At 36.9% G+C, this 23,315-nt stretch overlaps 2 protein-coding genes across 11 annotated transcripts in view; both read right to left on the bottom strand.

Moving 5' to 3' along the window:
- Positions 1 to 4,096, bottom strand: part of LOC134680080 (negative elongation factor D) — a 90,408-nt gene extending 86,312 nt beyond the window's left edge. The window contains exons 1-7 of one of the 2 annotated variants that reach the window (XM_063539115.1): positions 3,932 to 4,096; positions 3,620 to 3,845; positions 3,375 to 3,484; positions 2,927 to 3,034; positions 2,401 to 2,550; positions 1,443 to 1,573; positions 893 to 1,080 (exon numbers count right to left, since the gene is read on the bottom strand). In XM_063539115.1, the coding sequence (XP_063395185.1) occupies positions 893 to 1,080; positions 1,443 to 1,573; positions 2,401 to 2,550; positions 2,927 to 3,034; positions 3,375 to 3,484; positions 3,620 to 3,845; positions 3,932 to 3,991 (973 nt within the window). In that variant the 5' untranslated portion in view covers positions 3,992 to 4,096. The remainder of the gene's footprint in view (positions 1 to 892; positions 1,081 to 1,442; positions 1,574 to 2,400; positions 2,551 to 2,926; positions 3,035 to 3,374; positions 3,485 to 3,619; positions 3,846 to 3,931) is intronic. The other variant, XM_063539114.1, reaches the window with a different exon arrangement.
- Positions 4,097 to 10,641: 6,545 nt separating this feature from the next.
- LOC134680072 (potassium voltage-gated channel subfamily KQT member 4) overlaps positions 10,642 to 23,315 on the bottom strand; it is a 70,839-nt gene continuing 58,165 nt past the window's right edge. For 6 of the 9 annotated variants that reach the window (XM_063539088.1, XM_063539085.1, XM_063539084.1 and 3 more), the window contains 4 exons: positions 22,375 to 22,471; positions 21,993 to 22,306; positions 20,948 to 21,054; positions 10,642 to 16,190 (listed from right to left, as the gene is read on the bottom strand). In XM_063539088.1, the coding sequence (XP_063395158.1) occupies positions 15,925 to 16,190; positions 20,948 to 21,054; positions 21,993 to 22,306; positions 22,375 to 22,471 (784 nt within the window). In that variant the 3' untranslated portion in view covers positions 10,642 to 15,924. Of the gene's footprint in view, positions 16,191 to 20,246; positions 20,490 to 20,947; positions 21,055 to 21,992; positions 22,307 to 22,374; positions 22,472 to 23,315 lie in introns of those variants that run through there. The other 3 variants (XM_063539093.1, XM_063539091.1, XM_063539092.1) reach the window with 3 other exon arrangements.

Here is a 23,315-nt window from a genome sequence, read left to right as displayed (position 1 = left end):
GAAAAGGAAAAATAAAACTTATTAAGGCGATATTTACATTTGATGCGGTAGCTCGATGAGGTGACTTTTGTTTCAAACATTTCCTTCTGGCTTTATATTTAGATCATTGATACTTGTTATTTTTTTATGGAACTTCACGAAATGGGGTAAATCTAATTAGGGTACATCGCCAATTATTAGCCAGTTTTCAATTACTGGCCACCTATACTAAAATGAATTCTGTGTATAGGTGAATAGAACTCATTTTTGTAAGAGGCGGCCAGTTATTGAACGAGTGGGTTGTGGATAAATTTCAGTTACTGGCCATTTTCCTTATACTGAAAATGAGTTTTATTTATCTGTAAATAGAATTCATTTTTGGAATAGGTGGCCAGTAATTGAAAACTGGCTAATAATTGGATTTTCGTACCTTATATACTAAAATGAACTTTGTTCACCTATAAATAGAAATCAAATTAAGTGGCCAGTAATTGGGGGGTGGCTAGTAATTGGCGATGTACCCTATGTAATGTATAAGATATGGAATCCAAACATGTTCCAGCCATCTGCGCAGCAGTAACTGAAAGTAGTAATGATCTTATATAAGAAATCTACTGCAGTGCTCTTAGAAGGTTAAGTACAGTCAGTAATGTAATGTAATGTCAGTATAGACAACGTACTAGTCGTCGCGTAATAAAAACCTCACTCATAGGAAGGGTGCGGGGCAGCGTCGAAGTGACTATTACTTTTGGCGCGAGTTCATTGCCTTTTTTTACTCCATAGACTTTTTTTTACAATAAAAGGGGCGTAAGACGCGTTCGCAAGATTTAGAGAGAGATCTTTCGATTATCTAAATAATTTCTATCGTACTTTTTAAATACCTCGATCTACCCGGCACCCTATAGACACGTACCCAGGAACTGTGGGATCCGCAGTAGGTGCACGGGCGGCGGGTCGGGCTGCGTGTAGACGCGGAACAGCACGGAGATGTCGGCGGGGTTGAGCGCGCCGCGCGACAGCATGGCGGCCAGCGCCGTGCGCGCGCCGCGCCAGCTGTCGCCCGTCGTCAGCGCCAGCGTGATGGGCGTCACGTCGTGCCCGCTGCACATGATATGCACGTCTCATGATAATATTATGCGGGGAACCCTTGGTATGTGGTAGCCGCAGTATACTGAGTATGGTGGTCAGCATCAGATAATGACGGCCAAAGTAGCGTAATATACTGGAACATATCCTTATTTCTATGGCGACCAAGATGTGTTACAATATATTTGGCCATCGCTATATATTTCAAGCACATTTTGACTTGCATAGATCGCATTTCTTAGACAATTCTCGTCTTATTCTCTGAGCAGGTCTCTAATTGCTTAAATAGTTTTTTATTAAGAATTAAAATTTTGAAGTTTTTAAAATGGGTTCGCGAGATCTACAACTCATAGACCCACCCTGTTGTCATAATTTACCTTTGTTGTGCACATCGTGTAATTTCTTGACTAAGCCGTTTCATAATAGCACCGCCGCGAGGTTCCTGGGACAGTATGTGCACGATGACCTGGCTGTACACATATGTGTGGGCGCCGTGGCAAACCATTTTCTGAGAAAATCACATTTTGTAGTCAATATCAATAGTAGCAGATAGCACAACGAGCTAAAAGTATGTACCACCTTCTAGTCTAAAAGACGTATGGTTTGGCAAACGAATTATGGCACAAGAAAAAGGCGGCATGTTAATAAATGCAGGCATGATTGGCATGAAGGGTCCATCTTCCACAGATTTTGAATATCGCGCCTTTTTCTACCGACAAATTGATTTGCTAAAGTAAGGACACTAAGAACGAAGACTTGCGCCATTTCCTATCTCTCTGCCGCACGCGCTTATACTACTACGTATATTTCTGTCTCGCCGATGTTGCCGGCAGTCATGTCGTCGCCATATGCGCGTGCGATAGAGATAGAAAGCGGGTCAATATACGAAATATTTCGTGCTTAGCTCCCTTACTTTATATCTCTAAAGTTAAGTACATCTGCCAAACTCAAATTATTTTACATATTGAGATAGGTATAAAATATTGATTACTTTGAAAAAAACTCTTATCTGGTTTTGTCAATCAAAAGAAAAATGTGGTAACTGTGTATGGAATGCATACAGAGTTACTGAGTTTTAACTTTGAGTAGCAGTGCAGGATACGAGATTTTTTCAAAGTAGTTTCAATATGTAATAATTTTTTTTGTAAAGCTTATTAGAGAATGGTAGAGGCTTTTGTCTCTTGCCATACTTTTGGCTTTGGTTACTGGTGGACACTGTATCACCTTTTATAGAAATGTTGCTTTGTAATAATTTGGTTGCATAGTGAAAACTTTTAGTGCTATGGTGTCAGTGGTGAACATGTCAACAAATTGAATTAATTAGTAGATACTTACTGCACATTCATTCACACTGTTTTGCCAATCATCAGAACTCTGAAGAAAGCCAACTATGGCAGACTTGAGCACCCGAGAGAATACTTCTATCTGTTGGGCTGCTGTAGAAATGCTAGTGATTTCACCTTGGAAGCCAGCATCAGAAATTAACTGGGAACAAATAATAAAGTGGAAATTTGTCATTATATTAATCCAATATTAATTAAAAAACTTAAAGGTTATCAAATTAAAATGGAATGCATCTGTGAAGAAATTGAAAAGTATATGTGAAGTTCCCAAATCGCTTTGGGCCAATATGAGGACTTTAGCCCAATCCCTCATGTACAGTGGTTATGTATGTATGTATGTAAACACTTTATTGTGCATAAGACAGGTTAAATTACAATGGAACAAAAAATATACATAATGTACAAAGGCGAACTTATCCCTATAAGGTACATACATACAGCATTATTGTAGGTTACATACAGTATTAGGTTGTTAGTGGTTACATTTATTGATATCATGTATATTTGTTGATATTCACCTTAATTGTGAAGTTAAGCATAAGACAATCAGGGTATTCCTCTGCTAACCTATATATCAATGATCTCCATGTAGGGTGTTCTATCATCTCAGTCAGCCAAGCAGGAGTCTGTAAGTTAAGCAATAATTATGCAATAAAATGTAAATACAATGTTAAATCTGTTACACTTTGTTTATTTTTCAACAGAAATAATCTCTCTAATATGAGAATTGGGCATTTAATATTGTATTTTTTTTGTATAATGAGTATCATAGTCATAGAGATTATTTCAACATTATTCTCAATAAAGTTCCTTATAAAATTGTTGTAAAAACTCAATCATCCTTATAAAACACCTTTCTTTTGTAAAGTTAGTCATGATAATATAAAATGGTGTATATTACATTAAACTAATTTGAAAACAATATACTAGAATTTACATTTAAATTAATTTATATAAAGCACCAACCTCACCCTCCTCTGTGAATATAGTATCTGCTTTCTTGGGATCAAATGTTTTAAGAATCATATCTTTCAAGTGGTTTTCAACCATTGCTTGCACTTCAGTTACCTTAACACCTGCACAGATAAATAATTGTAAGTCATTTTTGTTATAATAAACGAAAAAACAAAATATTGATCACAGGGCGTTAAATTTCAACTGCATAATAATATATGGATGGGTACATCCAAGTAAAACTTAAAAAGATTTACCTCCAAGTATAAGCCACTCCGCTAACAGATTTGCCATTTGGGCAACGGCATTATAGTTGATTGATAACTGTTCAATCACTTGCTCTGGGTTCCCGCCAGCTTGGAAGTATCGTTTCAATTGTCCAAAAATTCCCGGTTCCATGATATAATCAGGAGTTTTAAATTTCTCAAGGCATTCTTGTAAAACTTCTTCTGGATTTTCAATAACATCTTCCCCGCCGTCTTCCTGTAAATACCGCAATATACAAATATGAAAAAGGACGCAAAAATAGTGATAGGTAACAACGACATTACAAGTGGCTAATAACTTACCTCAAAATGGTTATGATTGGATCCCTCCCACACTCGCTCTTCTTCAAACTGACTTGGCATACTATTAATTTACAAGATAAATGAAAGACTTTAAATGATAAATAGGAAATTATATAAATAAACAAACCGAAGCAATAAATTATATAGGAGAGCGCTTTTGACACAAACTAGAATTTGACACTTTTGACAGGAAGAGTGTCAAGAGTGACTTTGACTGACGCAAACTTTTCTCTATGGAAGGTAGAGATGAGGAAAACAATCTTCATGTATTAAAAAGTGTCCCTCAAAAACATTAAATAGGCCGCGCCGCGGCGCCACTGTGCATCGTGAACCAATTATTGACGGTCTTTTAGCCTTGTCGGTAGTGACCCCGCTTATGAAGCAGGAGGTCCCGGGTTCGAATCCCGATAAGAGTATTTATTAGCTTTTTATTATTTGTATTTGTAGGTATTTAATACCAATATATAAATTAATATTGATATACATATGTAAGTTGAAAAAGATAGAGAACAGAAATTGTGATGACCAGCATCACTGGAGGAGGCCTTCACCCTCACAGGAGGGGTTGTTGCAGAATAAATTACAAGAAAAAAATATAATTACTTACTACTTATTACATAACCAAGCATAATAGAACATTGATTTGAGGAATATTAAATATTATTGTAATACTAAACCTAATGTAAATTTAAGTTTATAATATTGTGTTTGTTTTACCGGCGAGAAATAAAAGGCTCTTTTTTGTTTTTCGTTTTTAATATTAATATAAAAGTAAAATATAAAAACACTTACAAAACAAAAAAAAAAAACACCCGAACACATTTTCATATATGTATATAATGTAGTGGCGGATTTGCAGTCTTTGCCGCCCTAGGCCCCAGGCCCTGTAGCCGCCCCTTTCTCAGCACCCATCATATTGACTACATTTTGAGTTATTTCTTGTTAACATCAGCGAATGTTTTGTCACAATTTGCCTGCATCTGACCCTTGTTCCAGTCTCTAGGTGTTGGTCGAGACTCTTCGCTATGAGACCGTCTGCTGAGACGACTATCGCAACAATGATCGTCGAGTCAACATCCCACATGGCGGTAATCTCGTATATAAAGTATTACTTACCTAAGTATCACTAGTGAGATTGAGTTGGAAATCAAAACCTGAGTGTGCGCGCTGCGCGGTAGTTTTCAGCGAATGCGAGTTCTTAGTTCGGGGCGAACTATTAGTAATTAAGACAATAACTTGGCATTTTTCCTATTCATTTTAGTTTTGGTTTTGGCTGCGGCGTAACGTTTATTTTTATATTTTGCCAGAAAGTGGGCTCGCATAACCACGTACATATCGATAACATTTTTTAATATATGTTTGAAATGGTCGACACATCCAACTTTTATCAATGCTCCTTTTAGTCATTCTTGCGTAATTTCACTGATCGTCTCCATATTGGTTAAAGCTTTGCTTATTACTCTTAACATACATTTCTCTATCATTTTGGTCAGATTGAATAGATCGTCACTAGCATAAATTAACCCGCCGTATAAATCCATTTTATCGATTACGTCGTTTCTCACTAACAGTTTTCCCTCATTAGGACTCATTTGTATGAGTTTTAAACAATTATTGCATTTTACGATTTTTCGCAATTTGCGGACGATGTACCCAGCAATGTAAGACTGAACCGCGTCACTGGTTTACAGCCTCGTTGTAATCATGGTCTTCATAACCATGAATCAATGGTTACCAGATCCTTCGCTCCTAGTAAGTTCTTCAGCAAATCCTTGCCGGAAACATTACAACCGGGCGTATTAGGGAAAAACGAGACGCCAATCGGTAAACTTGTGCAAACATTTTGGGATCAGGGTGATCGTTTCCTCCACACGAATATCTCATGACGGAAAAAAATCCGAGACGACTATCGCAACAATGATCGTCGAGTCAACATCCCACGTGGCGGTAATCTCGTATATAAAGTATTAGTAGGTATCACTAGTGAGATTGAGTTGGAAATCAAAACCTGAGTGTGCGCAGTAGTTTTCAGCGAATACGAGTTCTTAGTTCGGGGCGAACTACTAGTAATTAAGACAATAACTTGGCATTTTTCCTGTTCATTTTAGTTTTGGTTTTGGCTGCGTCGTAACGTTTATTTTCATATTTTGCCAGAAAGTGGGCTCGCATAACTACGTACATATCGATAACTTTTTTTGATACTTGTTTGGAATGGTCGGCACATCCAACTTTTATCAATGTTTCTTTTTGTAATTCTTGCGTAATTTCACTGATCGTCTCCATATTGGTTAAAGCTTTGCTTATTGCTCTTAACACACATTTCTCTATAATTTTGGTCAGATTGAATAGATCGTCACTAGCATAAATTAACCCGCCGTATAAATCCATTTTATCGATTACGTCGTTTCTCATTAACATTTTTCCCTCATTGGGACTCATTTGTATGAGTTTCAAACAATTATTGCATTTTACGATTTTTCGCAATTTGCGGACGATGTACCCAGCAATGTAAGACTGCACCGCGTCACTGGTGACAGCCTCGTTGTAGTCATGGTCTTCATAACCATCAATCAATGGTTCACCATTATCTAGTATATGGTCGAGGCTTTCCAGCCACGCTTGCTTAGCCTCGTTTGAACCAGTTACCATATCCTTTGCTCCTAGTAAGTTCTTCAGCAAATCTTTGCCGGAAACGTTACAACCTTTCGGAGGGCGTATTAGGGAAAAACAAGACGCCAATCGGTAAACTTGTGCAAACATTTTGGGATCAGGGTGATCGTTTCCTCCACACGAATATCTCATGACGGAGAAAAATCTCTGAAAACAAGTCAAAATTATTATTCAATAAAAAAATATAGGACCTCGGGTCTCAAACTATCTCCATAATTTTATCTAAATTGGTTCAGCGGTTTAAGCGTAAAGAGGTAATAGACACACTTTTGCATTTATAATAGTACTAATATTTGTATGGCTATGTTCGTTTTTTTAGCATTAGAAAGAAGGTAAGCGATAAAAAACGTCCACAGCCCAAAGTTACGCCTCATTTCAAAAGAATTAAACCCAAAAACACCAGGCAGAAATATATTGATGGGTACATTAAGTATATGGACTAGGTAGGAACTGTATCCTAAAAAAATATGTGCCACCTGTCATGCTTAACGGAGCTCTCTTAGACAGAGTACAGAGTTTCAAGTACCTAGGGCATATTGTTACTGCGGACCTCAAGGATGATGTGGATATGGAGCGGGAGCGGAGGGCGTTGTGCGTAAGGGCGAACATCTTGGCTCGCAGGTTTGCTCGTTGTAGTAGTGACGTGAAGATAACGCTTTTCAAAGCGTACTGCACGTCGCTGTACACGTGTGGCCTGTGGGCGGACTACACGCAAAGAGCGTACAACGCGCTCCGCGTCCAGTACAATAACGCATTCAGGGCGGTGTTGGGGCTGCCCCGCTACTGTAGCGCTTCGGGCATGTTCGCGGGGGCCCACACGGCCTGTTTCCACGCCACCATGCGCGTGCGCGCAGCTGCGCTGGTGCGGCGCGTGCGGGCCAGCGCCAACACTGTCCTGGCGATGATCGCAGATCGGCTTGACTGTCCTTATATTGTGCACTGTTGCAACAGGCATGTAAGGACAGGTGTATGTTAGTTTTGTATGTATTGTTGTGTTTTTGTGTATATATTGTATATCATTATTCTTTAATGTGATTTGTAAATTTTTAAATTTTATTGTGAATGGCATCATTTTAGCCTCGGACTATACTCTCACTGCGTTCATCCCTTGGTTAACAATCTACCAAAACTTACTTATTGTCGTCAATCTGAGTACCAACGCACAAAGGCCATCTTTCAACCGATTTTAAGTAATCGTAGGTGTTGTCATATGAATTAATTTTCTCCTTTAGTGGCAATTGTTCATTATTGGGAAAAATTACCTGCAATTAAATAGCAATTATGTTTCGTTACAAATTCAAATCATGCCAACCGAATTTATTGTTACATTAATAAACACTTACAGTGACAGTTAGATCATCGTTTAAACGTATATGATGTTTAATCTTCTGAGTTTTTGGATCCATTCGCATAAATTCCAGCCCATTAGGATTTTCTGCATGTAGCCAAAAAGGCGGCAACAACGAAAATGCCCGAAACTTACTTTTAAAATTCTCTATTGGATTTATTGTTACATTAGTATCCTGATATTGACTAAACAATGGTTCCGCAAAGTCCTGTTGTATCATTTCATAATCCATTAAATTATTAGAATCATTTTGATCTTCTGATAATTCCTGTTGCTCGGCATTGATTTGTTGTTGCTGCTCGTCCTTAGGTTGATTGGGGTATGGTTCGAAAGATTCCTCTATGTGAATAGTATTGGCTTGGAGTTCATGTTCGGGAATGGGAATAAACTGATGCTCAATCGTGGGCACAGCTTCTTCCTTAAGCGTTTTTCTTTGTGTAGGAATATATTTGAGCTCTCCTTTAATAGTTAACTTTTCGTACATATTTATATTTTCTTCTTTAAAATGAAGATGGCAAATATAATCATTTGCTTTTAATGCAATTCCTAACGACTTTTTCCAACTTTCTAACCGTGCCGGAGTCTGAGAATTAATAGAAAAATGAAGAATTGTTGAAGTGAAATTGTGAATTTTATAAGAAAAATATAAAAATCACAATATAATATTTTATTAAATAACTAGCGACCGGCTTCGCACTATAGTTCGTTTTTTTTAGCATTAGAAATTAGGTAAACAATCTTGATGTGTCTTTTAATTGAAAAACACATTTTAAAAATAAGTTACGGCAAATATGTAACAATTATGAATCTAATACGATCATTTATATTCTTCTGCTTTCATCAGTAATAGTTTTTGAATTTTAAAAAGCGTTTTTCAATTAAAAGACATGTCAAAATCGCTTACCTTCTTGCAAGTTCTTTCTAATGCTAAAAAAAACGAACTATAGTCAACAAATTATATACGTAAACCTTCCTCAAGAATCACTCTATTGATACATGAAAATCGAACTGAAACCGTCCAGTAGTTTGTTTATCGCAAAGATACATTCAAACCCACGAACAGACAGTCGCGGCGGGGGACTTTGTTTTATAAGGTGTAGTGAAAATTACATACTTACCGTTGGTTGGAAAAAAGATACGGATTTCGTAACATTTTTCTGTTTTTTCCTCTTACGCCCACTTTGGCAACTATTTACGATGCAAACTTTTCCCATTTTTACTATAGAAAATATATCCTATAGCGGTGGATTTGCCCTAAAGCCCCACATTCACACTCCTACCTTGTAGGCCGCCTCGTAGTCCACGTCGTTGGGTAGGATTGTGTATGGGGGTTGCGGACTACGAGTCGTCCTACCGTTTAGCCGTTTGTAGGACGGCTCGTAGTCCGCAACCCCCATACACAATCCTACCCAACGAGGCGGACTACGAGGCGGCCTACAAGGTAGGAGTGTGAATGTGGGGCTTAAGGGCTGGTAAGCCCAGGCCCGAGGTGGCTAGATAACAGAGGTGGCAGTCTATATGATGCGTACTGAGACAGGGGCGGCTAGTTTTACTGCACAAGGAAATCCTAAATTAAATAAATCACTTTATGAAAATTTTTAATAAAATTTCAAAAAACTGACAGCGCACTTCACTCAGTCAATAAGGTCTAAATTCATGTTAGTTCCCGGTGCTACCTACTAGCGCCACCGGAGAGATTTCGAACTATTCTTTATACTGACAGCTGGACACTTTTACAACCGTCTTATCATAAAAGATAGCTCTCCTTTACTTCTACACTCCATACTTTTCTCTATTCGGCTTTGACCATAGACAAATTGTCAAGGAAGGGACTTCACACACTTCACGATAATTTCAAGATCGATTGAATTCGTTGAATCTACGTTAAATAGCATGCGATTTTATGTACCTTTCTTGATCATACTGATCAGTACGCGCTTGGTACGCGCTATTATGATTATGATTATTCCTAGAACCGCTCCAAGGTTGCGGTGTAGTAGTCTGTTAAGCCTCAAGCCCCCTCCACACTCGTGCGCGAATCGCGGCGCGAAGCCGCGAACGCGAGTGTGGCGTCGATGTTCGCAGACAGCGAAATCGACTCCACACTCGCGTTCGCGGCTTCGCCCGCGATTCACGCGCATAGTCTGTAGGGGGCTTCACATTCACACTCCTACATGTAGTCCGGCTCGCAGGACTACATCAATTCAAATGGGTCAGTATGGAGAAGTCGGAGGGGCTACCGCGAAAACCGAAATTCGCAAACCTGGTCAATATTCTTGTTGTTTGTTTGTATGGCAACCAAAGAGTAAAGTAAGTATATGGCAACTTTTAATCGATGCATATTATAAAGTTGGTCAAGCAGATCTTGTCAGTAGAAAAAGGCGGCAAATTTGAAAAATTTAGGCGCGAAGGGATATCGTCTCATAGAAAATTTGAATTTCGCGCCTTTTTCTACTGACAAGATTTGCTTGACCGTCTTTATAGGTCGGGGGTGCTCGACCAAATATCATAAAGGGCCCCGAGACAAAACAAACTTCATTAAAAAAAATTCAAAATGGCCGACTTTTTTTTTATTTTTTCACGTTGGTCCGAGCGCGCGGGATTTGGCATGCGGCTAGCCTGGGGGCCCAAGATTACCATGTCAAAAAAAATTGAGCGAGCGAGCCCGAAGGGCGAGCTTCAAGCCGGGAGATTAAAAAAAGACTTGTTATTTTCGAGGCAGTTTCTATTTCTAATACATACGTACAGTTAGTTGGTCAAACAGGCTGAGTTAAGGATTAAAGGTCATGTCATTATTTTTAATTTCAGTACTTAGTTTGTTCACAGGTAGTACCTACTTATTATAACTGATTGAGACTGCTTTTACAATTATATGATTCTCATGAAGTCTTATTAGAAATAAACATTTAGGCAGCTGTGGGAAATCCTGAATATTTCTTGAGCTTGCCCCCAGGTTTAGGGAACTTACATACAATTTAAAACTTAAGTAAATACAATTCTTTCTTCTATCGACTTTCGAATTATCCGTTTCAAAGGTTGCTTATGAGTAATAATAAGTAGGTACTGTAACATTTGTAGAACGTTAACGTTTGTAGGTAAATGATATTTTGATGAAATGCTTAGGTACATAGTGTGGGTAACAAAATTGCACTAACTACAGGCTTTCAATAAGATAATTCGGGGGAGGTTTTAATCGACCAAAAAATGTGATGTCAATGCCGTGATCAATTTATGTTAGATACAATCTGAGATAGATTAACTAAACCGGGCAACGTTGGACGTAAAAATTAAGTCCGGAGTATGTAAAAACCAAATAATAGGTACCAAGAATATTTTAATCTCCACTGTCAAATTTGAGTTCTTAACTTACAGCCACTATAACAGGAGCATTAATTAAACTGTAGGTAAGCTGTAGTCCTCAAACTGACCAACATTCGTGCAGCGTTTTAAAAATAACTTATGTTTTGATTTTTATTACACTTCAAAGTTTATTCTAAGACGCAATGTATTTTTTGTTATGTTAACAAATAAAAACTAGGATATCTTTCTCCAGTCATGGACAGTATGGCGCCAAATTTCTTTTAAAACTCTTTTACTATAATACTTATTTGACGGGATTTGTGGTTTACTTTCATTATTGGTACCACGTCCATTACAGGGGTGTGGGGTGTAGGTTTAAATAAAGAAGCTACTAAAAGACGTATAGTCTATGTATGTATAAACAAAAGTTTCAAATTAATTATTGCAATGACTAAAGTGACGTAGGTATTGATGTTTTTATTAATATTTTTTATTATTTTGTAACATCTACTGTTTACGACAAAATTAAAAATGTTTACAGGTACTTATAGGAAATTATGTACAATTGTTTCTATAAAATTATTCGTCACATAAAGTTGGTAGTTTCTCTAGCACTTCATTTAAAAAACTATTATTACTTAAAATAACTGGACACCGGTAGTAACGTTTTTAATTATCGTAGTCAGTCATCAATTTAAGAGACCCAGGAACCCCTTAAATACAATGATTGCTTACTTACTAAATTGGTGCTTTATAATGGAATCTAGTTAGTTACTTACTTTACAAATAAAACAATGAGAGCAAATCAGTCTATAAACTTATGTTAAGCATGTTTATTTATAACGCGCATATTATGGCCCTTTTCACGTTGGGCCAACGCCAACGCCAACGAGGGACGCATTTATGCGTTAGAGGGAGCAAGTGATATTGCTATCTCATTCTACCGCATGGCTGCGTCCCATCGTTGGCGTTGGCGTTGGCCCAACGTGAAGAGGAGCCGTTAGATACTTGTACAATCTAGCAATATTGGACCGGGCTCAAATCCTGTTCACAGTGATGTTCCCTTTTATTACTAAGACATTATTGCATTGCATATTTATATGTATTTGTATACCTACTGGACTCAAGTTGCCCTATTAATATACAAATATTTATTTCCACCGTGGTTCCCGTACATACTAAGTACTTATTTGCAGTAGGCACTACAAGCACTGACTAAATATGCGAATAGATAAAAACTTAAGTTAAGTCCCCATTTCATGTAAGTTGTGTCACAGATCATGGTGTGTACAGTTTACAGAAACGCTTCAACTTTTTATGCTTCTTCTTCTGTGCCTTAATCTTCATGATTCTTACTTCTTCTTCTCAATTCAATTATAAATAGACATGATTAAGGCGCAGTAGGCTCAGATAATGGAGTGTTTGAAAAGTCGTAGCGCTTTATTAGATGACAATTCAGTTGCCAAATCCTAATTTAATTAGGAATCTTTAGGCCCTACCCTAGGTATTTTAGCGATTCGAATTCTGAGGCTTTGGATATAAAGAAATCACGAATATAGGTCTAAAATGCACTTAAAAAATATTAAAAATTTTGCACCACAACTAAAAATATGAAAAATATTTCTAAAAATGAGCAATATTATGCTTGATCTCAGCGATTACTTTTTTATTATTAAAACACACAAAAAATATAAATCTAAAACATGATATTCGCGGTCTCGAACACGCACATCCGTCTCGCTCGCGCTTACGCTCAGTGAGAGTGCGAGAAGGAAATGAAACTACTGGGCCTTAATCAAATTAATGCTGCAACAAGTAATGTTAATCTCAGGCAGGACATTCCGGTCGCGCATATTTGTGCAAGTCAAGCAAATTTCATATTTGAGTATCGTTTGGTACTCGGCTACCTATGGCCATTCGATTAAACAAAGTTTGATATACCTAGTAAAGTAAATCAAAGATTTATAAAATACTTTAATGTTCATAAGTGCCTGACTTGTCGCAAACAGTAGTAGGTAGGTATCTATATTAACATGGCAATTTGGAACTATACTTTACACAATAAAAAGATAGGTAATTGTAAAGTCTAATTGGAGGCAACAATAGGTCCCATTGTAAATTTTAATGCAGAACTGGCTAGGTCCGTTTTCTTTAGGTAATAATTAGGTAACCTACTATCTACAATTTTGGCTGCAGTGAGTCGAGAAAGATAGGTAATTTTGTTAAGGTTCTAGGGTGTTCTATTTAAGTATACATTATAAACGTTAAAATCTTAATTTAATTATTTTTGAATGACAGGCAAATTTTACCCTGCTTTTATCAAGATGCATCCAAAATTTTAAAAATTGGTTCAAGAATAGGATTGTTAAAGTTGGTGCTGTGTAAATATTATAGGTAAAGAATTCTGCATTGTATTGTAGGTATAGTATCGTAAGGAGATGCTGGCTGGTCCTCTAAAGATTAGAGAATAGGTTTTTACTTGATCCACTCTGTCTCTATTTCTATGACAACAAGCTTAATACCAAAATTAGTGTTCTATGTAAGTAGGTTAGTAGATAAGTCAGTTTTACAAAATGCTTTTTTTATATAGGTTCTATTATAGTTATTGATACCGTTGCATCAGTCTATTGCGTGTACATTAATTCCTAGGTTGCAATAAGCATTATCTAGGGTCCAAAATTGAGACTAAGTAGGCATCTATGTAGCGAAGGCAAGGAAAAAGTACCGTCAACCGGGGTGAATAGGGACAAAACTTAAAATGTGATTTACCTGACAATTTCCTAAACATACCGTAATCTATTATTATTTTTAATCGTATGATACAATTTGTGTGGGTATTTTTTAAGAAATATTCAGGTAAATCAATTTTAAGTTTTATCCCTATTCACCCCAGACATCCCTATTCACCCCGGTTGAAGGTACTTATTTAAAAATAAATTTACTTTTAAAATTGTACAATAAATATTGTAGTTTGAATATTGTTGTACGATGGTTGATTTCATTTTTGAAAGTTTGTATTGTCATAAGCAATTTTATTTAATTACAAAATAATAATAATTCGATGTTCACTATTCACATTCAAGGTGGAAATGCTTGCATTTATAATGCAATAAATTATTATAATTTAGATTAATTCAGAACTGAGTATTGTCATAATTAAAGTTATTCGTAAGTTTATTTCTCACAATGAACGGATTAAATCACAAAAAATCACATAGATGAGCATCGATTGATGGGCTCTATGATAGATATATATTGGGATTTTGTGGGTTTTTAGGAGATATTTTACTTTAGGTATTTCCCGATATCCCAATATTTAGACACCGAGTGGGATATGTCAGAATATGGCTATTTTAAGGAATTATTTTGCGTTGCGTTGCGGTTATAGGTAATGCAAAAAATATACTTAGGTATAAAAATTAATTCTGAATATTGCCTGCCTCTCCCAATGACTTCTTCTAGTTCTATTAATAAGTATATTAATAAAAATCATTTCACAAACTGATTAAATTTGCCGTATCATTTATTCATTAGTACTTCCGATCGGAAGTAGGTAAGATCGTTAGTAAATTTCACTGTATTGGTACTCCATTTGCCTTATTTTAAATTTATTTACAACTTATGACTACTATATTCAATAAATTTAAAAGCTAAGCTTTCACTCAACTTATTGATAAAATTCTGTAAAATGTCTTCTTATTCTCTTAACCTTAATATAATTATTAATTATTTTTAAAAGCAATAGGAAACAAAGAAATTAAGCGTATTTTTTACCTACTTGTGCTCGTTCTTATTTACATTTTAATGAAGAAACGAGTGTAATTGATAAGTTCATGCTACAATCGACGAGGCTTAGGCCATGGTGGCCATAGCGATACTGTACTCCAGTTAGGTATTTACAAGACACAAGTATCGTAACTTGGAGCCTAGGAAAGATAACATAATCGTTCGCTTAAAACGAAACAAAATTCTAAGATATACGTAAATAACGTACGTACGTACGTAACGTTATAGCGTTCCGTTCGGTTCTTGCAAACGATTGTCATCTTTGCTAGGCCCCCAGGGTGCCCAGCCAAGGTTGAAATCGCTTGCGCTACGACAACAAAACGCTTTGTGTCTCGTCTCTCTATAACTCTCCAATATTACTATTAGTGCGACAGTTGCGTTTCGTTCGCTACGGGGCGTAAACGATTGGCATGTTAGCTAAGCACCCTGATGTATAAAACACATAGTTCTTATTGACCGGCAGGAAACAGATCTGGATGAACATCAGTGGATTATTGCAGGAAGGAGTCGTAAGGCATCGACGGTACCTACTAGATAGGCTTGCAACCTTTTATCCCCTTTCGGTTTGCGCCTCTGAACCTATTGCATGACAAATCTGAATAATTACTCGTTGTATATATTGATTATTGTTTCAATAGTCACTCTTTGATTGTTTCAACCATTTACTACTCAATCACACTAGGTTATGCAAATAAGCATAATATAATTGCTGATTTGACTTAAATAAGCACCTATTGTCAACAAGGTTTTGTGTACACTTGGACAGTTTTAGCGACATAATAAATTGTGGAACATCATCATCAAACATTCTGTGAACGATACGAATTAAACGGGATATTAGTCGGGAGTGTATTCTAGAGAGAGGACCGTTGCATCGTTTGGGGGAAGTTCAAACGTCGGGCCGCAAGAGGTGAAGGTCGACGGCGACGTCGCGCCGCTGCGTGCGCACGATCCGCGGCGCGTGCGGCGCGTTCGCGGCGTGCGCTGCGCCAAGCAACGCGGCGTCCTCCGCCAGCGAGTCGCCCGAGCCGTAGCCGCGCTCTTCTCCGGCCTCGCCCTCCGCCTCGCCCTCGCACCACGACGCCGACCCCGAGCTGCCGGAGGCCCCCGCCTCCGCTTCAGTCTCTACGTCTACTGAGCAGCTCGCGCATACTTCTGAAATTACACAGTACTCTTATTAGATTACATACAGTCATGCAACAATTGATTTATAAATAGGACTCGTAGCTAGATGGGCGCCTTGCCAAATAAGTTTGTACCTATATCGGAAGCTCGCAAACTCGGAATGGAATGGCCTGATATATTTAATAACCTTGAACATTATGAAGTAACATCGGATTTAGGATGGAGAAATGTAATTAATATTTATAACAAGGAACTCATAGAAAGAACTGTGTATGGAACCATAGAGAAATAAGTTAGCTTAACTAGAGAGCTCCCTTTATACATCAGTTTCCTTAGGTACTTAATATTTAAGTCGTATAGAAGGTATGGTAAAACGTATTATTTACATATTATTTAAAGTAAAATTTCACTTAATACTTATTAAGCTTTAATCTTATTACAAATAAGTTTTCGCACAGCGCACTTCAAATTTATTACCTAAGTATAAATGGCTTTTATCTATGTATGTATGTATGGAGTGAGCACTACTTATTTACTTATTTGTCTATTATGGAACGAAGTTTCGTTAGGTAGTGTTGTTGGGTTAAGCTAGGTTGTATTGAAATTATACAATTTCAAAACGTCGAATAACATAATGTCGAAATCAATACGTCGAAAAATAAAGTAAGATATTGGTCCTGACACGTCAAGATTGTTTACCATTTTTCTAATGCTAAAAAAACGAGGTAAAGTGAAATGGGTTAGCGAATTATACACAGTTTTTGGTTCCCGGTAGGTTCGCCGTAAGAACGGTTTCATATTGTCCGATCCAATATTCAATGTACGATCACTATTAGGACGCTACATCCATCACAATGTCAGGTCGCCGGGTGTTACAACGCCATCTTCGCATACGCACACAAACAAAAATTATCGGCCCGACCCCGACAGCTGACAGGGCGTGAAATTATCGGTAGTGCCAATCCGATATCGGTGTCGGAGTGCCAATCCGATATCGGTATTGGATTAGAACTTCCGATAATTGTATGCCCTGTCAGCTGTCGGACCGATAATTTTTGTTTGTGTGCGTATGCGGGGATGGCGTCATCCATGACATCCGAATGTCGGGTGGACTCTATTGGAAAGGAAATACAGATAGAGATCGCCCTGTGGCATGAAGTCCGCCTGTTTTGGGTTAACATTCTTTTTTGCCATACAGATTTCGTATATGAATAAATAAATACACAAAAAAAACGTTTTACATTTTACTTCTATCCGATATCGGATCAGACATTGTAAAAACGCTGTAAGGAAACGAGTGTTGATTAGGTTTCCTTGCGAGCATACTTACACTCACAGGCACTATTGGTGATATTACACTACACCCATGATTTACACATGTTGTTGTTCGACGTTTTAAGATGATAAGTTGATAATCGCGGAAATACTAGGTACTTCAGTACCGTAAATGTATAAAACTTTGCCCTTTAACATAACTTTGCCCACGCGTCACAGTTCAGTAAAAGCGAAATAACTTATACTTCTTAGTTATTTCACTTTAACTGAACTGTGACGCGGTGGGCAAAGTTATGTTACTGGGCAAAGTTTTAGTTTTAGTCCTTATACGTTAAATTAGTTAAATGTGAATTCTTCAAGGTTGCCAGCCTAATGAATTACATTAGAATCGTAGTAAAAAATGTAAAAATGCAAGTAATTGCCAACCTTTCCCTTTTTGGTGCATTCATGCGTGTTGGTGACTTTATCAATTGTGCCTTCTATCGGCAATTCTATGACAATCTAAAACGCATTTGGCTTTTTGAATTTCTTGATGCTACATATTTAATGTTATGTGTATGTGATTATTTATTACTTACAGTTTATTTGACATGTATAAACATGAGGAGAGAAACCATTATTAAACTTCGCAGCACTGTACAAATATCTGAAGGCGCAACATATACAAACCGAACAAATGTCGGTAGGTTTATAGGTACTTTTTCCATATTCGTATGTATTGTAGTATCAATTCATTATCCCTGTCCTCATCGTGTATAGATATTACCTATAAGATTACTTTTGATGTAGGCATAGGTGCTTTGGAAGGTCCGAAATTTAAAAATGGTGTATCTCTACCAGGTACATCCGTAGAGTGCAATTATTTTCGGAAGATAAGTTTTTTTTGTGGCAGATGGCTTTTGGTCTCTAATACATACAAATAACAAAGTTTATACTGCAACTACTTAGATACATTTATTTATTTATTTTAATCTTTATCGCACAATACATGAAGGTGCAAATGGCGGGCTTAATGCTTAATGGTGGACATTGCGACGATTGTCTTTTCCTCCCAGCCCTCCGAATAACTAACTATGTCGGAGATAATAACTCTTACAATGTATACGTAATACATCTTTATTTATTTAGATATCAAATCAAATGATAAGTCCCACCTCCAAATCCTTTCGTTTAATATGTGTAATTTGTTGTCAAAAGCCCTTTCGCTTGCAAATACGAGTACCTACTCGTAGCTATCCGAGTATGTAAAATGCTTCTAGTTAATTAAAACTTTACGAATAAATTAACCGAAACCTTAGAAGACTTCTCAAAATAATTGCACTTACTGTAGATAATTAAATTATGTAATTCAGATAAAATTTGTACTTAAAGAATTTCTCAAATTCATGCTTTTATTAGATAGGTACATAGCATAGGTACCCAACAATTCGCCAACTGTACAGTTTGTCAACTGTACAGGACGAAATGAACCATCAGGGCATGAAAGGGGAAAAAGTTTAGGAGAAACTTTCTATTATTTTAGAATGCACCTAATTGACATGTAAACCAAAACCTAAATAGGTATGCACTCAATTAAGTTTATCCGCTCTCCCTATGTGTGCAAAGTTTATTTTTTAATTTATATGTTTCACATAATCTAGCTCGTCCAAAAACATACACTCTGTATTTATTTTATTTATTTATTTTGGTTTGCCAGCAGGTGCAATACAAAAAAAGTTATAAAATTGAGTATTCACCCAATTACGGGCAAATATAATTTGTTGCTTACACATTTTTTTTATCCTATCCTAAGAAGTCAAATGAGCTGCCTATCTGAAATATTTAAATTAATTTTCCTTTCATGTCCTGTTCGTTTTCTCATCCTGTATAGTAACACTATATACATAGGTAGTAATTAATTATAGCTGTAATATAATTATAGCTGTAATAGATGCGGCACCATGAGACTTAAAACTAATTGAAAGTATATTTTATTAAACAGGGCGGCAACATAAAATGCGAATAGGACATTCAACTATTAACGCGAAAAGCGGCCGAAATTTTACAGGTATCAGTGAAATAACAAATATACCTACTCCATTTTCTTTTAAATGTTTCATTATTGGTACCGTTGCCATATACCTAAAATGCACGGATGAAATAATATCTCAATATGATTCGCATTCGTGAATTTACTAATGAGCTTCAACACGTCGGCTCCACACACAATACCGTAAGTTTCAAGTACCTACGTCGATTATGTACATTATACACGTTTATGCTTTCCAGGGTTTCTAAGTTCTAAACTCTACATTACACAACATGCTGATTATAAAGGGTAATAATTGCGGGAGACAGGAAGATTAAACAATACAACAAATGTTACTGTGAATCTCTGTGGCTCGACACTGAACGCACACATTAAACGAATAAAAATACTTATAGTTTGATAATACCTCTTTTAAATAATTGTTATAAAACAGGTATATTGTGTACGAGTATATGATAAAGTTGCCTAGTCTTACCTTTTGCTCCAATGCAAAATTGCAATTAATTATTAACTGATATTATTATAATATTTTTAACCGACTTCCAAAAAATAATTTCGAACTTAGTAATCAAATTAAGCTTGTTGTTATTTGAAAGCTCGATGCTTCCGTATAGTTTGGAGGAAGTCGATTAAAACTTGTTTTTAGTTTCTACAAATCATCAGGTAATATGTAGGATGAAGAAATAAGAGACAATGGAATAACATTACATAGGGATCTATAAAAGACAGAAGATATTTTTGAAAATAATAACGAAAAATTATATAAATATAAATGACGAAACCAGGGTACAACACCTTTATTAGGTACATTCAAGAGCGGGAAACTTGTGAGGGTACAAGGTACAGGGCACGGGGCGGAGGGACACTATCATACACATTCCACATCGAAAGGGAAAGGCTCAGGACTCACGCAGCCGGCGGTGGCCGAATACAATGGGGCTCTCCCAAGTTGTCGGTCAGAGAGAGGTCGATGACGAATAGTCTTCATAAGATGCTGCAATTTTGTAACATTCGCATATTTATACCTATGGCAACGATGTTTAATTGGTTAATTAAGGAAATCGTACACTACAGCAAGTCTACAATAAAATGACTTGCGACAGATAGGCCTATCTATAAAAAAGTCATGAAGTATGTATTGTTAAAAGCATGATACAAACTTATTACAGAATGTCTATTACTGTATGTTGTTAATACATAAAAGTACAAGCGTCGACAGTGCAAATGTACGTGTCGTGTCAATGACTGACTGTGGATAACGTTATTAATGACAACACGTCAGCTGTATCTGATAAAGCGAGTCTTTGGTGGCATACGAACCGTTCGATAAACTCGTGTCAAATAGGTGACCGTGCATGTTTAAATAGTAGGTTACGGTTATTGTAACCTTCATATACAGAAGTTAAGTGTAATGCTCCGCTGGCCGAAACATACAGAAATTGGCAGATGTGAAGATATAAATATCGTAAGCGGTGTGACTTACCCGAGCTGTCGGTGACGAGCCGTGGCGGGGTGTCCTCGCGGTCCGTCGGCACTACGATAACTACCTCGTCATCTCGCGGAGATCCTCCATTTCGATTTGAAGATGTCCTTGAAATGAACATTATTGATAACATCTAATGAAATAATGTTTATAAAAATACTAAATAATGTCCCTTTTGTCCCTGGTCAAAGTACGAGTATGTTAAACTGCACGTGCACAAAAAATGTGTGAAAAAAAAACTCTTAATTATGCTAACCATGATGGGTTAGGTTATTGACGACAGGCGTATTCTGATTGTAATAATAGTTTATGAAATTGGTCTGGATACCCTGGATTTGTTATGGCTATGATTGGCCAATGTCAAAAGTGACATTTCTTCAACGAAGAACGCGACGTGTCAGGGTTAAACCTGACACGTCAAATCCGTAGCAAATCGAGATGATATTCGTAACCAGTAATTACAATTAGAATCCGCCTCCGGAATGCTTAGATAGCCTTTACGAATCGTTTTATTGGAGAGTACGGGATCGGAAATATTTGGGGTGCGGTATGTATGTTGCGGCGATCAGGAAATACTCGTGGAAATAGTCAAGCGGGTCGCTTCCGATATGGAGTAGGCACGTCACTTTTATGTCGGTTGAGTAGCTCTCACTACTTTATTTCTCTCTATAACAATTTTCTCGTGAGGAATGACGAATTCAGTTGTGATTTCTTGGAAATTTTTAATTGTCACTTGTTAATAATAATAATTTAAAGGCAGTTCATTAATTATCTTATTATTTTACATTGCGTTTAATTTTTAAATAATGCGTATTCATGCATGAAATTTTCGTTTTTGTTATCGTTTGATGAGTTTACCTTTCTTTTAAAATACTTTCTTAAAATCTTTTCCTACCACTGCCTCGCTTGAGAAATCCCAACATATAAGCGTGGCTTTTGTTACACTGTGGGAACACACAGCTTTGCTACGAGCTACGTCGTAGCCTCTATACTGTAGCGGTGTAAAAACGATTGTGTCAGACAAATGGGTGCACAGCACACTTACCTGACTATAACTTTTTTCCTCATGAATCTAGTTCCTAGATCAGAATAGCCCCTGTTCATGGGGCGCTTGTGCGGTACGGGCGCGGCCGCCGCGGGCGCCGGCTCGAAGGTCCGCGATACGGGCGAGTTGGGCTCCGAGCACTGCTTGTCGGACAGCGCGGGGCGCGTGCGCAGGGCCAGCGTACTCTCGCTCGCTCCGCCCTCCCCGCCGCCCTCACCGCCGCCGGGACATGTACTACCTATTCTTCTCGAGGACCTTCTGTCCTCTTCATACAATTCTAACAAATGATCCAACTTACTTTCTATATCATCTACCTGAAATAAAATATTTATAAGTAACGATTCATAAATTGAAATAATAACAATAAATAACAATTACTTACTTGTCTTTCAATTTTAACTACTCTGGAAGCTAGGCTGATTTTGGATGCGTAGACGTCTTTCGCTTTAGATCCTTGCTTGCCAAGTATTTGGTCTAATCTGAAGTTAATTAAAAGAAAGTGTAAAATTATGTTGCGTGTTCATTGTTTATAAATTGGCTTAATTTTATATGCATGAAAGAATATAAAAATATAATATGTAGGTACATTACATATCGTTAACAAACGCTAAAAAGAACTACGAATCACAAGTATTAGTTGAGTGATCATCAAAATAACAATGTACTATTTAAAAGCTGAAATATATTTTTTTCATTAATATAATTTTACAGTAGGTAAGTTGATGTTCACCCAATTAATATGACAACGTACCTGCGTAACTACTTGACTGAAACATATTCCTGATGCAAATATCGGACAGAAGTCGGTTACGCAGTTACCCTGTCGTTAAAAATATTATAATAACTTCTAGGTTGTAATATATTTCACAGACGATATGCATTATTTGTTAGTCAGTGATTCTATCATTTTGAAAATGCAGAATTTTCTATTGTAACTAGAAATAAACATCCTACACCTACATACAGTTGTTGAACGGCATGGATCGGGAGTGCGACCGAGCGGTTATTACTTATTAATGTTATTATGCAGTACATTGCAATTTTGGTATGAATACGTATAAAATACGTGTCCGATCCAACATATGGTCCATGGTTTCTTCGTTATTCAATATTCACTCAATAATGTAAAAGTTTGCTACATTGTCATGTACATATATGTTCAACTTCTTATAGCAATGTCATTACTTTACAAAATATGTCAGTTTATTACAATACATATTTTTGCTGATGTCTCTAGAAACATGAGATTCGCACGAAAAAGTAGAATCACCCACTATTGGTTTATAAACAGCACAAGGGGTTTATTTTTAAATTACATAATTG

This window comes from Cydia fagiglandana, chromosome 3, assembly GCF_963556715.1.
Source record: "Cydia fagiglandana chromosome 3, ilCydFagi1.1, whole genome shotgun sequence".
Classification (NCBI taxonomy): Eukaryota; Metazoa; Arthropoda; class Insecta; order Lepidoptera; family Tortricidae; genus Cydia; species Cydia fagiglandana.
Note: the sequence above shows the minus strand (reverse complement) of the source record. Positions and strands in the feature narration are given on the sequence as shown.